The 17,547-nt window shown below is 35.1% G+C and overlaps 1 protein-coding gene across 6 annotated transcripts in view; it reads right to left on the bottom strand.

Moving 5' to 3' along the window:
- NBEA (neurobeachin) overlaps positions 1-17,547 on the bottom strand; it is a 546,841-nt gene that overhangs the window by 44,465 nt on the left and 484,829 nt on the right. For all 6 annotated transcript variants that reach the window (XM_060191623.1, XM_060191622.1, XM_060191624.1 and 3 more), the window contains one exon: positions 8,503-8,670. In XM_060191623.1, coding sequence (XP_060047606.1) covers positions 8,503-8,670 — 168 coding nt within the window. The remainder of the gene's footprint in view (positions 1-8,502; positions 8,671-17,547) is intronic.

Here is a 17,547-nt window from a genome sequence, read left to right on the forward strand (position 1 = left end):
ATTTCCTTGGGAAGTGAACTGACATAAAAAATAAGTTCACCAGGTAATGAATATGAATATCCTAAAATGAAATTATGCACTTATTAAAGTGCATTCCAATTAAAACTGTATTATTGCCTGTATTCAGCAGAACAAAATGTTCATCTTCCTTGACTTTGACATAATGGGAAACAATAATTTGAATATATTATATTGGGAGTTCAAATGACTTTAAGTAGGCTCATTATCAATATGTTTTAAACCTTTAAAAATGAGTCTGAAATATCTAACTGAAATGTTTAGGTACTTAGATTGAGTAATACCTACTTCAACAAATTGAAGCAGGCAGTACGCTTTGAATAATTGTTAATTTATGCTGAGGTAACAACTGTGCAATAAAACTGAAATCTATGCTAATAGAAGATAAGGAAATCCCTTCCAGCTATTTCTATTACAAACAGCAGGCTGCAATTTTCACCCTTCTTGTATAAAATATGGCTTTAGATGCTCGTGAGAGCATTTGCTGTTAATTTCTGGAAATCAATAATTAGCACTTCTCAACACCACACAATAAAAATAACACAAAGAGGAGGGAAAGCATATAAACGACATATCTTCTACTTTGATGAGTTGCATTATTTATGCTTTCCTAGTGGACGATTGATGATCATAGACTAGCTAAGGACAGCAGTAATTATGAGAAGAAAGATAAACCAAAATTAAAGATTTATTCACTAATCAAAATTAAATGTGTGCCATTAATTTCCTTGATACTGATTTATATATAGAAATGTTATTCATCAAAAAAAAAATGTTTTGCAACATAGCCTTATTACTGGCTGAGAAATAAATACCTTTGAACATAACCCTTGTTTTGCAGATCATACTATCTTGTTCTCCAAATATATCTTTAAATTTGGAGACTTCTTAATATATACTTACATCTTAGTAATTCATTTACTTTTATCTATTTATGTTGGATAGAGACAGAGAGAAATTGAGAGGTGGGGAGAGAGGGAGAGAGAGCAACTTCTGCAGCATTGCTACACCACTTGTGAAGCTTGCCCCCTGCAGGTGGAGAGCAGGGGTTTAAACCCAGGTCATTGTGCATTGTAACATGTGCACTCAACCAACTGTGTCACCCCCTGGACCCTATTTCCAGTAGTGTAAAGTGTAGGAATTTTCTTTCTGATTTAATTTTACTTTGCAATTTCTTCCCTTTTTGTTATCTCCAGTGATTCACTACTACATTTTTTTTTTTTCAGATAGAAGTGAGAGACAGAGAGGGAAAGACATTACAGCCTAGGAGATTATTCTACAGCAGTGGTGGGGGGGGGGGGCTCAAATCCATGTGGCAAAGCAGGCATGCTCCCATTCCTACTTTTGACTTTTTTTTTTTTTTAACATATTTTAACTTAATAAAGCATTCAGTAATTATAGGGATGGTTAGATTGTTTTAAGAAATCTTTGCCCCTAATTTCCTAAGTGTGTTGTAATATGCCTCAGAATAATTACCCTGAACATCTTATATGAAGACAGTTAGGCAACTGGGTGGTGGCATACCTGGTTGAGAGCACATGCTACCATGAACAAGGACCCAGGTTCAAACTTCTGGCCCCCACTAATAGAGGGGAAGAAGTTTCATGAGCAGTGGAAGTAGTGCTGCAGACGTGTCCTTTTCTCTCTGTCTCCTATTCCTTCTCGACTTTTCACTCTTATCAAATTAAAAAATAATAAGTAATTTTAAAAGGCAATTAGGCATTATGGCTCTTGTAAGTGGATATTATGCTGTACTTCACTGAAGAATGATGCTGATATCTCTTGACAGATCAAAGAAGTTATAACGTGGAAAGGAAAAGGCAATGGATGAGGAATTCAAAGAAAGAATAGCAATGGCTGTAGCCTAGGCCATCCTTACTGTTACTCTGAATACCTTCATTCATATCATCTGCGTAAAAAGGGGGTTAACTTTCCTTCTGAGAAACCTTATGAGCTTATCTTCAAGGGAAGCAGCATTGCAGCTGCTTTGGTTAAAGACACATCTGTCTTGTTGCTTCTTGACAGCCCTATCATGTCAGCTCTCTGTAGTAGCAAAAATATTTCAGCAAGAAAATAAAGTGAAAACTGGAATGATCTATTCTGCTTCCTATGGGCATATTTTTACCATAGACGATCCAAAGGAATGTTTTGTTATTTCTGTCACATCAAAGAAAGAGATAAAAGAAGAAAATCTAATCCAAGGAGGCCAGGAAATATACTAACAGAGAATTGAACTAAAAATGCCACATTTCTATGATTATTGGTGATACTGAAATATATTGAATGTTTTAAATAAACAGATAAATATATACATATGTATAAATAAATAAATATTGCATGGCCCACATGTTAATGGTTTTCCAGCATAATAGACTTGTATGGTAGGTTGTGAATATGTCCTTTTTACTGTCAAAAACAAATAATTAAAATCATTTTTCATTCTGGAAATGTCAACTGTAGATACGATGATATAGAGAAATAAATTACTAAAACAAAAACAAAAACTCTTCTAAGATATTTCATGTAATTGTGCTTTTTAGGCAACAATAATCAATGTCTGTGTTGTGCTTTAAATAAAGTTTTTTCCCATATACTTCCTTTTTTAAAATTTCCCATATCCTTTCTAATGTGATCCTCAAATATGGCCCTAAAACTTGCTGTGCTTTTCTTATGTGGGAAATCAAATATACATAAAAGTAAAATGACTCTTCTAATGACACTCAGATGATAATGATGAGATGTGATATAACCTATTACTTAGTTTCCACATTCTTTCTTGTTTGCCATATACCATACAGTTCTATTCTAAGACAGGCAGACTTGGATAATTACAATCCAAGATCTTAAGTGTGATAGCTTCAAGCAACAATTTTACAATTAAGCATTTTCTATTCTTTATAAAAGCCTAGTAAAAGCAAGTTGTGGTATTTAATTAGCAATTTGTATAATCAACTGTGAGTGAGGGCATAATACAATAGTGCCTTTTGAACTCATAAAGATTGTTATAAGACATAGGTTTTCTCAGAAGTGATTAAAGCAAATGATCAACAAAGTTACTGATACAAATTTCCCGAAATCGTCTTTTTTTTTTCTTCTATAATTACTGGGAGAAATTCTACTGAGTTGAAAGCTGTAACTAATTTGAGAGGATAAGCAATAACAACAACAACAGCAACAACAACAACAACAACAACAACAACAAAAACCAAAAAGAAAAATCCTATGGTTTAAATTAGTGAAATGGAAACACACACAAGGTTGCCTTTAAAAAAATTTAAATGATTTTGCAAGTCAGAAACTACATCATATATAAAAGCAGTAAATATTAGCAAAACTTCTGCTTTTAATTCCTAGAAAATTGTAGGGTTGAAAAGTCTGACTGATAATCAGAAGATCTCACCCAAATCTGGCTGATAATATATAGCTTGGTTTCCCTGAAAAAATTATTTCCTAAGAGTGTTAAGTTAAATTAATTGCTTTCTTTTTTAAAAACTAGGAATGTATATGGAATGCCTGCAGAGATTTTTTTTCACCAAATAAATCTGCCTGAACTCTCTTTGTAGATAGATTTACTTATTCATTTATTTATGAAAGAGAATGAAGAGTGAAGCAAAACGTCACTTTGGTATATGCAATGCAAGGAGTCAAACTCTGAATCTCACTCTTAAGAGTCCAACATTTTATCCCTATGGCCTCAGATTGGAGATCACCCAAGAGATGTTTTTGTTTTTCTTTAATTAATTAATTAATTAATTAATTAATTAGACCAGAGCACTGATCAGCTCTGGCTTATGGTTGAGCAGCGGGGATTGAACCTGGGACATCTTTGGAGCCTCAGGCATGGGAGTCTCTTTGTATAACCATTATGCTATCTACCCCTGTCCTTGGGGGATTTTCTTTTCTTTTTGTGGTTTAGCAAAACTGAGAAACTTTATTGTTTTTATTTAGTAACAATTAGTTCTAACAATTTTCCAGATGATGCTGATTCTGATGCTGTATGGACGAAATCTGAGTAGCAAAGACAAAAACAAACAAACAAACAAATGTTGGACAGGTGAACCAGGAAATTCCATTTCTTAAGCAGACTATAGGGTGGGAAATCTCAACCACCCTTAGATTAAGTGACAATATAAAGCAAATCACATCATTTTTTTACTACTATGTAAACATGGGGAAGAAAAAAATGTTCATTATCAAGCTTAAAAGCACACTGCTCAAATAGCCAGCTGAGTTCATCTGTGAAGCAAAGTGTCTAGGAGATTATGATGTAAGCCAAGACCTAAGACAATTTAAATAACATCTAATATCCAACAGATCTACTGTTTACATATTAAGAAGAGCTTTGTACCAGAACTGTTCTGTCATGTTTCTGCCCAGAGGCTGTCATGATAAAGTTTATTATCAATTACAGCTTTACAAGTTCAAAATAAGTTAAGCTGTCATATTTTTCTCAGCCAGAGATACTACGCTGTCAAGGAACGTCAATTTTAAATCTGACACAGAGAAGAAAATTATCTGCTATTCTGACCTCTAATTTCTTGACATCTTAATGCCATAATTGCTGTGGTTAGTGCTGCTTCATGATTTCACCTGTCAAAGAAGAATGAATCAATCACCTAAAGCCAGGTCGCAAAACTTAGCACTAACTTCAAAGTGATGGGTTTGCTTTTTCCTTGTTAACAAAAGGTAATTTGACATATTCATGTTTTAAATACTTATTGTTTAAATCAGTGTTTAAGAACTGAAATCAGGGGTCTTAAGAAAAAAAGGATAGTAAGGAAAAACATAGGGTGAAACATGGGCTGAGTATGGTGCACTGCACTAAAGCAAAGGACTCTGGGGAAACAGGAGTGAGGAGAGGATGGACACTGGGATCCTGATTTATGATGGGGAAGGTTGGGGGGAGTGTCTCCTAGGCTCCTAGACACCTATCATAAGGAGATAAAGGGTTGTGGCTTATATGTGTCAAAAAAACATACTGTAAACTATTAAGCCCCAATTAAAAAAAAAAAAGGAAACCTAGGTGATGTAGGCAGTAATTAGGAGGTAAATTTAACATAATTGAGGTTGTTTTTTTTTTAAATAGTGGCAGATAACTATATAACTAATTGCAATCACTGGAATAGTTGGTTTTTTATTAATAATCTCAAGTAATGTATTTTATAAAAACCAGGTTAGATATTTAAAAAAGAATATGGTAGAAAATAAAATAAAATAAAATAAACAATGCAGTGCTCAAGGACTCTGGTTCAAGCCCTCAGTTCCTATCTGCAGGATGGAAGGAAGCCTCATGAGCAGTGAAACAGTCCTGCTGGTATCTTTCTCTTCTCCCTCTCTATCTGCCCTTTGTCTCTCAATTTCTTTCTGTCTCTATCAAAAATAAAGAAAATCACTTTTAAAAAATTGAAAACAAACACCTTCCTTAGACTAGTCTGAATTTAGGATAAGACAATTGTTATATAGGCTCCCTTTTGGTTTTACTCACGTGAAATGTAGTAGAATACTATGATAACCATCAGACAAAAGCAGTGTACTGAACTCAGTACAAGGGCTAACATTTTGAACAGTGCTTTTTCCACAGCTTGTGTCTGACCACTAAGGAAGACAGCAACTCTCACAGATCTCCTAGAACTCAACATGGATGCTTTTACTCTTTTTCCACTTTATCAGGGACCAGGGTGGTGGTGGTAATGGTTTGCTGTGTAGTTGTTGACACATAGATCCAACATCTCATCTCCTCGTGATAGGTGTCTGTAAGATACATGCCTCTTAGAAGGCCTCATCACAGGGGGAGCATATACATAAAGGAGCATAAGTGGCAATCAATGAATGAATAAGTTCTAGTTCACTCTACTTATCTACAGGACTCTTTTTGTGTGTGTGTAACAGTAGAAACCCACTGCCTTTATGTTGGTAAAGGGATGCTATGTATTTTTCCTCCTTTCTGAGAGTAACTGAGTTTCTGGGGCTACATGACCTGGCACATTAAGATAGCTCACAGATTCAAGTGGTCCTTTATTTGTTGCCAGTTCATCTTAAATGTTAAGTGTAGAAATTTTTGTTTGTTGGCTTATTTTGCATGGGCAAGTTGAAGGTAGAGGAGATAAAGATTCTAAGTGGAGAGAGACATTTCATATTTTCTGGCATCATTTGATCTGCCATGCCTACAATGCATTAAGTGGTTGCTTAGTGATCTTAAAGGACTTAAGCAATTTTGACATTAATAAAGGGCTACTGGATGAGGGCAAATATTTCTGCTGGTATGTGTGTGTGTGTGTGTCTCTGCTAGTTGGGGAAGAAGAATCAGTTTTCCAGGTATGAGCTCTATCAATCAGTTTTGAGGAGAGAGACTCAAACCAAGATGCTTTGTGTGCACCAGTCTGGATTACTACGAGGTAATCAGGAGCAGTGATACATGGTTCAGGTTATCTAGATTATAAGTAAACACTGTGTATGAGCCACTGGCACCCGACAAAAATCCTAAAAATTATGCATTTTCATGTAAGATTTTACTAGGAAATTCTATACTTTCATGGTTTATACATAGATTTTTATTTTCACTGTTCAAATGAATGGTGTGACATTTGTAGAATCAGGTGGTTTTATAGGTTTCAAATAATAAACACTATATCTAGTGTAAAGAAATTCTAAATTTGAGGCTGGGCGATGTCACACTTGGTTGAGTGCACATGCTACCATAAACAAGGACCTGGGTTCAAGGCCCCGTCTCCAAGGCCCCGTCTCCACGCGCAGGTGGTAGCTGCACAGGTAGTAAAGCAGGGCTGCAGGTGTCTCTCCTTTCTCTGTTTCTGTCTACCTCACCTCAATTTCTCTCTGTCCTATTAAATATAAGGAAAATAAACTAAAATAAAGCAACAAGTGAAAATAAAAAACTTAAAAAAAGAAATTCTAATTCTCTGTTACTTTTACTCTTTTTTATTCACAAATATAAAAATCTGCTAATTTTCTGTCAATTTCAATGCTGCCATACATTTTCATTATGTACATTAATCTTGAAATATTTTTATTTTGTGTAAGAGGATTATTTTGCTGCTTTCTTTATTGGGACAGAGTTTTATAATGGATAAAATATATGATAAAATATTCAAGAGCAAAAGGTTTATGTTATTTTAAAGTTAAAAAATTTGGAATCAGTCTTGGGATAAAAGGATAAGTTATTTCAGTATACTTTTTTCATTCTAAATACACTGGTTCTAAAAAAAAAGAATTGGGTACATATTGATATTATGGTGCACTATCAAAGGTGCACTGTCAAGATAGTTAAGTTAGGAATTTTCTCGTACAACATGATCTGATTTTTAATTTGTACAAAATTGGTGATAGGTGAGTGTAATGGTTTGCAGAGAAAAATCCCATATTTCATCAATGCGTTTCATAAAATATGACTTCTCTCATTCATTCATTCTGTTTCTCTTTCCTAACTTCAGGCAATAAATCTATTTCCTGCACGTATAATATGGTGTAATATTGCATCTAGTAATATGTTGGCAATGTGCTCTTGAGTATTTAGCCTTAAGGGTCTAATGATCAGTGCTCTAGAGACTCCTCTCTCCTCTCTCTTCCTCTCTGCTTAAAGCCATACAAATGGAGATATTTGTATCATTCATATATATATATATGGAGGAGAGACAACTTTAAGAATGCAGATTTTTCTTGTACAGTTTTATTTCTCACGTCTACCAGTCCTCCACCTCTACAGTTATAAAATAAATAACAGCACTCCACTGACTGGCAATGGAGAGATGATGGCTTGTTTTGCAAGCAGCAGATGGCAGCTATCTGGCAGAAAGGGAGGCTGGGACATAGCTTCCTTCCAGCAACACTTATCTGGCAGCTGCTGCAGTTTCCCCCTTTTTACCTATCCGAAGTCATTCTGTGCAATGTGGAAGTGATTTAAATAATATCTTTAAATAAAATATTTAAATAATATGGATATTTTCATTGGAAATATATGTATACTCATAGTATAGCACATAATTCCCAACTGTTAGCTATAAAAGCCTCAGGGTGAGAACATATGGGAATAAAATACTATAACCTCCTCTATTTTATTAATGCGTATTGTATTCCCTAAAAGGTTGTAATTTTGTTCTTACTAAGAAAAAAAAAACCTTCATGGCAGGTTATTATAATACAAATGACTCGTATTTAAATTATCAGCAAGACTTTTGCTAACTAGTAACACACACAAGGCATTAAGCAAAACAAAGATCCTGGCATAAAGGGAATAAAATAGAGATACTGAATTACATTCTGTACATCTGCAATTCAAAAAGGAACAGTCTACTAGTCAGTCTTATTACTTGTTTTTGACATCTAACATTTGTTTTTCCACATTTGTCAAGAACCTGAAATCTAAAAGGTCATGTTGAAAGGGAAATTTATACAGCGAGAGATGGAAAGTCAAACTTGTGCTTTAGAGACGATAGAAATGTTTAGTATAATGTGGGGCTCAACACCTACCTCCCTAAGCACAGGGTCAGTGATACTGTCCAGGTTCACAGAGCCTTCATAGGTTAAGTAGTGAAAAACATTCAGAGCACGAACTGCTTCGGGTCCTCGCTGTTTGTAGCCAAATATGAGGTCAATCCACTGATGGAGTTGGCAAGACACAAATTCACTTTCCAGGGCCTGAAATGAATCATGAAAGAATTGAAAGACTGAACAGATTCAGCAAAACTCCCTATCTCTTCTTGTTCTGAAATAGTCTATAAAATGAAGTTAGACTGTGCTCTTTACATTCTTATATATTCTCTGTAATGATTAGAAATGACAAAACAAAAACTGTATTAAGACAGACCTACACGAAAATTTTCTTTCTAAAACACTTAAATTTTTATCGTTCCATTATACCCATACTACATACTTTAATATTAAATTCTAACCAAAGCATATGGACATTTAGAATATTTTGAAATTCCTGTTTTAATGCACTTTCCAATAATTTCATTTATAATTTTAAACATTAATTTGAGGCTAAAACATTTATTACAAGAGTTGATATACATTTGTTTCCCAGTATTAAGTCCTACCACTGACTCTATAGTAGAGAACGCTTTCCTTCTGCTAAGAATTAATTCTGCTATTACACAGTTTTAGAATCACTGGGCAATGTTAGATGTTTGCCTGCCAGTTGGAAATTAAATTACTAAGAGTCAATAACCATCCCAAGTTTCCACAGTCCGGGGGGGGGGGGGGCAAAAAAAAAAAAGAGCTTTTCATTTCCTAAAAAGCCATCATAAGCTTTCCAGATGTTTCCCGACATGTAGGTATGGCATTTGGTTCATCATATGAGTAGTGACAGCTTCCTGTGTATCTTAGTTACTGCATTCTTTTATCATCAATTTCTTCTTGATTTTAAGAGCACACTGATTTAATAAACATAAACAAAAACTGCACAGCTACTTTCTTAAATTTCAACTGTGCATAGCCAAAGAAAGTAGTTTTCTAAATTACAGTTATAATTAAATATATGAATGAGGTCATTATGAAATATATCCCTTATTTCGAAGGTACTACAACATGTGAAATTGTTTTAATTTTTAGTAAATGGTTCCTAAGTCAGCCCACTGAAAAGTGCACTTCATTAAAAAAAAATCTGTAAAATAGTAATTCATTTTTTTCAGCTTTTTCTGTGATCACATTTAACTGGTAATTTATTCCTTTCAACCTCTTGAGTTACTCTTCCAAAATGTTTGGTATTTTTCCCAATTATTATGGCTATTTCTCATTTAGAATAATAAACAATCAACTTTTATGAAAGGATAGCTTCCATACTAAAATTAAACAGAATTTCTATATTCTATCCCATTGTCTTGAACTTAACAGTTAAGAGTATAATAAGAAATGAGACAAAATACTAGAGACGTTAGAATTCTATATTGCCTATAAACATAATGTTGGAATGATCAACTTTTTTATTCTGTAAATTAATTATAACTAGTTAATTCAGGAAAAAATATCCTGACTTAGTAATATTTTAGTGACCTGTATGAATAAACGAGGAAAAAAGAAAAAGGAGGCTTATGAATGAGTAGCTATTGCCCAAAAGTATTGCTAGAAATTCAAAACAGTTGTGAGGTCAGATGTATTCTTAAAAGAAACATTTTACCAACATAATCAGTTAAGCTGCAATGGTTCAAATAAATCTTACAGATGCCACTAGTAATACTTGGAATGAATTAATAATATTTGTCATTATCCTGCTATAACAAAATAAAGTATTGAATAAAATAACAAAAGCAATTATTAGATGGAAGGAAATGACTTTTCATTAATTTGAGTTTTTAAAGCTTATATTGCATTCTACCTCCATTCCCTACTTTGTTTTCTCTCTTTCTCACAGGAATGACTGCTATGTGTTTAATGCTATTCCTTCTGTTTGCCAGTGTCTTTATAAAACATTACTCTGTCTTCTATTTTTTTGATTTCTAAGAATGGCATAGGGTCACAGATTTCATTTTTATTGGTTTTTAGTTTAATTTAGCATTTTTTAAGGGTAGTGATTTAACTACTACCTTTTCTTGTAAAAAACATTTTCTTTATTTTTTATAGAGACAGAGAGAAATTGGGAGAGGTGAGGGAGATAGAGAGGGAGAAAGTGGGAGACAACATAATGGTTATGCAAAATATTTTCACGCCTGAGGTACGAAAGGTCCCAGGTTCAATCCCAAGCACCATCAATAAGCCAGAGCTAAGCAGTGCTCTGGTCATGCTCTTGCTGTATCTTTCTTTCTGTATCTTCTTCTCATCAAAATAAAATAAACAAGATAAAATAAAAAAGAGTGAGAAAGCAAGACAACTGCAGCACAACATCCCCCTTGCAGGTGAAGACTGTCTTGGTTTTAAAACACCGAAAGTGCATACTTTCAAACGGAACATTTTGCTAACTTTGCCCATGTTGTTCTTTGCTGAGTAACAATTCTTTTAAAAATATATTTATTTATTCCCTTTTAATGTCCTTGTTGTTTTATTGTTATAGTTATTATTGATGTTGTTGTTGTTGGATAGAACAGAGAGAAATGGAGAGAGGAGGGGAAGACAGAGAGGGGGAGAGAAAGATAGACACCTGCAGATCTGCTTCACCTCTTGCGAAGCGACTCCCCTGCAGGTGGGGAGGGGGGGGGCTCAAACCGGGATCCTTAAGCTTTGCGCCACCTATGCTTAACTCTCTGCGCTACCGCCCAACTCCCGAGTAACAATTCTTAATTTGAGACAATTAAATAATTTTTCTCTATGTTTATGTTCCTTGAGTGTTAAGCTAATGTTACAAAGATAGTTTTCTTTTTTAAAAAAAAATATCTGTTTATTCATTTTCCCTTTTTGTTGCCCTTGTTGTTTTATTGTTGTAGTTATTATTGCTGTTGTTATTGATGTCATCATTGTTGGATAGACAGAAAGAAATGGAGAGAGGAGGGGAAGACAGAGGGGGTAAGAAAGACACCTGCAGACCTGTTTCACCACCTGTGAAGCAACTTCCCTGCAGGTGGGGAGCTGGGGGCTCCAACTGGGATCCTTACGCTGGTCCTTGTGCTTTGCACTACGTGCGCTTAACCCGCTGCGCTGCCACCTGACTCCCCAAAGATAGTTTTCTATATTTTGATTCATTCGCTTTATATAAATGGGTTGATTTCTCATATTTTGGTGTATTTTCATTCATATGTGGCATGTACTATGGGTTCTGCGTTATTTTGTAGTTAATAATTATTATTACATAAATTTGTTTTTCTAATGCTATTTTTTAAACACTCCTTTACTTACTGATGTCATCTTAATGTCCAAATAAATATTTGAAATGAAGAAAAGCAACATAATCAATACTTAAAGTATCAGAACCAATAAGAAGCTGCAAAGTCATTTTTCTTTCCTCAACTTCCTCCTCCCCCTCCTTCCCTCCCTGTGCCTTCTCTCTCTCTCCACCAGCCCCTTTCTTCATAATAGATATTATGATGTTGGGAGGGGGGAATGCATTTAATTTCTTAGAAGTGATTTTTGTTTCTGGCAGCCTTCATTAGTTATAACTGTAATTTCTTCATTTTTTTTCTTTTTGCTACAAAATTGTTCTCAACCTTGAGAACTATCAAATAATAGCTATGCGGGGGTCATTCTTACTGATTTCTGATCTTAAATGGTTAAGTCCCAATTATTTTGGTGTGACACATACATTTCATATATAATTAACACACTGTTGGCTTGTTAAATAATGGTTCATTTAGAATTTTTGTGCTTATATGCATACAGGAAATAGCTTTATTTCTTTTCCCTCTCTAATATATTTGGAATCAAGTTCACACTGCTCTCATAAAATGAACTAGATAGCTTGTCACTTTTCTTGCATAAAAAAGAAACCTTTGTCTCCGAAAATTAAGCCTCACCAGTAATTAAGACAACTTAAGACAGTTTAGTGGATGGGATGATTCTACTATTTATATTTCTCTTTTTTTCAAGATTTTATTTTATAATTATGATAATTTATTTATTCATTTATTGAATAGAGACAGACACTTGCAGACAGGTTCACCACTTGCAGATGGGTGCTGTGGACTTGAGTCAGTGTCCTTGCAGAACTCAATTGAGTGTACCACCCCCGGACCCCTACTTAAATTTCTTTAAGGCTTATTAATCTTTGTTTCTTCCATTGCTGATGTTGACAGCACTTTTCTTTGGACTCATTTCATCTCATTTTAAAACAGGTCACAATTGTTTCTAACAATTCTTAATTTAAAAACCCTGTCTATGGATTTATTTTAACTTTTAATTATTTATTTATTTATTGGACATAGATAGTCAGAAATTGAGAGGGAAGGGAGGGATAGAGAGGGTGAGAGACAGAGAGACACACCTGCCCCTGCAGGTGGGGACTGGGGGCTTGAACCTGGGTCCTTGCACACTATAACATGTACACTCAAGCAGGTGCGCCACCACCCGGCCCCTACAGTAATTAATTTTTTAAGGAAATGTTCTTCTTTTCTAGAAATATTTTTATTTATTTATTATTGGATAGAGATAAAAGAAATTGAGAGCAGAGGGGAAGAGAGAGATGGGAAGAGAGAGAGGGAAAGAGACACAGAGACACCTGCAGCCCTGCTTCGGCGCTCATGAAGCTTTTCTCCTGCAGGTAGGAACCAGGGGCTTGAACCTGGGTCCTTGTGCACAGTAGTGTGTGAGCTTAACCAGGTGCACCACCTCCTGGCCTGGCCCCTATACCTTATTCTATTTTATGTTTGCAAGGAAGTAGTAACGAATAACAAATAATTAACTATCAAGTAATTTTGCCTCTGGTTGTTTAAAAGAAAAGAAATTATAATTAGTATCTTATACAGAGAGTCTTAAAAGATTATCTGTTCAGGTAGTCACTGTGCAAAATGGACTCCTAATTAGGACATTTCAATGTTATCCAACAGACTTGTCATTCATAATTAAATCAATAAAAAAATTTCAATGCTAAATATGGTTCTAAATCAAATGCATATCAAGAAAGTAAATTTTAGATATTGCTTAATTAAAGCTTAAAGAACTATTTAAAATTAAGACCTGAAATGGAGACTCTTAATTGTACTCCATTACAGTATTAATCTGTTGCTAAGTATATGCTATTTACTGTTTTTTTTCAAAACCATGTTTTAATGCTAATTTTAGATATTAAAATAAGATTTTAGTGTCTGTTCTTATAAATGAAAATATAAAGAAATACTGATTACTAAGCTACTAGGCTTGTAATGGTCTTAATAGCTTGCTATACTCTCTCTTTGCATATAGAAAAGCAGAAGCAATTGCTTTAAGTATAGATAAACCAATTCCCAATCCATAACTCTACCCTAGGGATCTGAGAGGAAGGAAATAAAGAGTGAGGTTCAAACTGGAAAGGATATCTCTTAGATGAGTAACAGTTACCTAATTCTAATTTTCATTTTGTCTCATGGGTATTAGAGGGTTGAGAATTCCTCCTCTAGCATGTAAAACTAGAGTGGAAGGATTAATTGTAGAATTTCTTCTGATTTCTTTTATTAAAGGTCACTGAATTTCCACCTCCTTCTCCTAGACTAGATAAAGAATAATTTCAAAACATCCATTTATCTCATCACCTCAAAAGTCTGCTTCTGATATTAAAAAGAATTCTCTAAACAGTTAATATAAATTAAGTGGGTAGTCAGATCATTACCTTCATACTTCTGTAGTATCTGGGCTAGCTTCCTTTCATGAGTAAATTAGAGTTTTATTATTACCCAGCTAACAACTCAGTTATTTTAAATAAAGATGAGATACTTGTTTTTAATTTTTACTGGGGTGGTTAAACAGTCTAGTAATCGACTGCTTACTGGATGTATAGTAGAGCATCATCTTCTGTTTTCACAGTATAGTTACAGCTCTCATTGCCATCTACCAGGACACTTGCAAGAGACTTTAGCCTCTTCCTCTAATCTAATCCATCTGGCCTGCTGTTGATAGAACACACTTTAGAAGTCATTGTGTTCACACTGTCTTTTATTTTAAATCTCCTCAAGTTTCTCCTAATGTAATACATTATCTGACCCCTAATTATTCAAGATTGGGTTCCATCATCCTTCTTCTTTTAAAATTTGTGTATATACTTTTACCCCCTACTTCAAGTCATATCCATTCCTTTTACTCAAGACCAGCCTTTGTGTCCTAAATTCTCCAGTTCACACTATTTGGTTTCTTCTATAAACTTCAGTGACAACAACACTTACTTGTGTAAGGTAGTAAAACAATGTGTACAAATTTATTTGCAAAATCAATGTACATTTAATTTACAGTATACAAAATAATGGCAAGTGTCAATTAACATTCAATTGCTTCAAACTTGCAGTACTGTATTCTCAACTGGAATATAAATATTTTAGAGATAGGGACTAGATCTTAAGCCTCTTTTGTATTTGCCATAGGCCTTAACTTAGCTTAAATAGTGTTTAGTAAATGTTTACTGGTTGACTAAGTGATGAGAGAACTATGGTGGTCACAAAAGGAAGAAGGAAAACTGTTAAGACTAAGCATAGGGCTAGAAAAGAAGCTTATGTATTTAATCAACAACTAGTGACTGGACATTTGCTATTCTAGATTCTAGGATTATAGTAAGTGAATAAAGGAAACTAAAATTCCTTCCAGAGAGTTTACACAGTAAAGGGAAAAGACTGACATAATCCAAGATAAAGTGGTAAAACACATATTGATAATATGTTAGAAGGTGATGAATGGCAATGCAGAGAAGAAAAGCTAAAGGGATACGAATGGGGAGAGGACTGCTGATTGTGAGGGTTTCTTGAGCTGGTGACAACTAAAGACCACAAGAAGAGGACACATTTATTTATTCACTCAACATAGTGCACCTATTTAGTGTTCTAGACCTCAGAAAAACTGTGATAGATAAGAAAACTGCTCAGCTCTCCAGAAGCACTTCCCACTGAAATGCAAATCAACCGGGTCAACATAATCTAATAGCTCTTACTCCCTGAATTACTAACCATCCACCATATGTCAGACACTAGCCGTCGAGGATATATAGAGGCTTAAGATTTCCAGAAAGGGGAGAGAGAAAGAGAGAGAGAGAGAGAGAGAATGGAAGAATCCAGACATCTTGACTTGGCTTTTTCTGCTGCTTAAATTTCTACCAGAATGAGTGGATTGATCTGTTGCTTCTGTCAAGACCACTTGCACACTTGTCCCTGTCTCTGTAAGACTAGAGAAATCTGAGAGCCAATGCTTAATGATAGGAAACTGTAGAAGGAGGCTACTGGAAGTAATTACTTCTCTCATGACTCTTAACAGATATTCCTGCGCTTCAAGAATTCATTCCCAACCTGCAGTTGGAATAATCTTTTCAAAACATAAGGAAGATCATGATACACTTCTGTTCAGAGAACCGTGATGGCTCTCCATTTTACTCCAAGTACACATGCAAAGTGCATACAATGGCTTCCAGACCTTGCATGATTTGATACCCTAATGGCTTAGCAATTTGTGCTCACTCTACCCTGGTTCACTGTCTTTCTTGCCAAGCACATTCCCGCCTCATGGCCTTTGCTCCTGATGTTTTCTCTTTTGTAATGTTGTTACCTCCAAGAGTCACACGGCTCACTTGAAGTATCATATCACTCAGTGATGAATCCCTTGAATTCCACTGTGCTCTTAGTGGCTGGAGAGACAGCACAGTGGTTATGTAAGACTTCCCTGCCTCATACTCTGAGGTCCAAGGTTTAATTCCCAGCACCATCATAAGCCACAGATGAGCAGTGCTCTTCTCTCACTAGTAAATAAAATATATATTTTTAAAGAGTGTCTTTTAAAATATATAATAGAGATAGAAAAAATTAAGAGGAAAGGGAGAGAGAGAGAGAGAGAGAGAGAGAGAGAGAGAGAGCTGCATCATCACTTGTGAATCTCCCCCCCTTGTTGGCAGGGGCAAGGACTTTGAACCTAGGTCCTTGCACACTGTAATGTTTGCACTCAACCAGGTGATCTACCATCTGGCCTCTAAAAAAAGGGTATCTTAGTTGCTCAAGGTGTCCTAGTTTACAAGTGGCTGAGTAGGAATACAAACTTATTGTTTTTAGTTAATATGTGTATATATTTAGTAGATATATATGTATAGACAGACACACACAAACAAATATATTTATATGTTTATATTTTACCAGAGCTCTCTCAGCTCTGCCTTATTGTGCTTCTGGGAATTGAACTGAGGACCTTGGTGCCCGAGGAATGAAAGTCTCTTATAACTACTATGCTGTCTCTCCAGGTCCACAAACTCAATTTTGAGTGTTGCAAAAGGTTTCCAACAATTTTTTGTTATGCTGTTTGTCTAAAAAAATTTTTTGAGGGGGGCCAGGTGGTTGCTCACCTGGTTAAGTGTACACACTACAGTGCTCAAGGCCCTGGGTTCAAGCTCCTGGTCCCCACCTACAAGGGGAAAACTTCACGAGTAGTGAAGTAGAGCTGCAGGTGTCTCTCTGTTTCTCTCCCTCTCTGTCTCCACCTCCCCCCTCAATTTCTGTCTCTCTCCAATAATAAATTAATTAATTAAATAGAAATAAAAAATTTTGAACAACATTCATTTTAGTGTAATAATCCTCATGAAAATTCTTACCTATGACAAAGACTATTTTTTTAAATAGGCAAATCTCATAAAGGGTGTAGATGAGTAAAAGCAGAGCCACACAGCACTCCTTTGTGAGCCTCAGTGCACTGTGTTCTGCAGGCTAAGGATGGGCCCGAGCAGCAGGAAGCAGCTCATCGAGGCTGGATGAGATTAGCTGAGCACAAGCAAGAAAAAGCTCTCTCTAAAACAGATTTTTAAAAAGGGCAGATTATGATTGATGAACCCAACATTAGGGTAATGCTATCAGAGATATTTTCTATTTCTGTCCTTTGTGAGGATGTCAGATTATAATCGCGTTAGAACTCAACAGGGGGCTTTATTAATGTTTCACGAATAAGTCAGTCACAATAAGCCTGGCTTGGTATGGATAAATTAAACCAATTCCGATGTAT

The sequence above is a fragment of the Erinaceus europaeus genome, chromosome 5, assembly GCF_950295315.1.
Source record: "Erinaceus europaeus chromosome 5, mEriEur2.1, whole genome shotgun sequence".
NCBI classification, from domain to species: Eukaryota; Metazoa; Chordata; class Mammalia; order Eulipotyphla; family Erinaceidae; genus Erinaceus; species Erinaceus europaeus.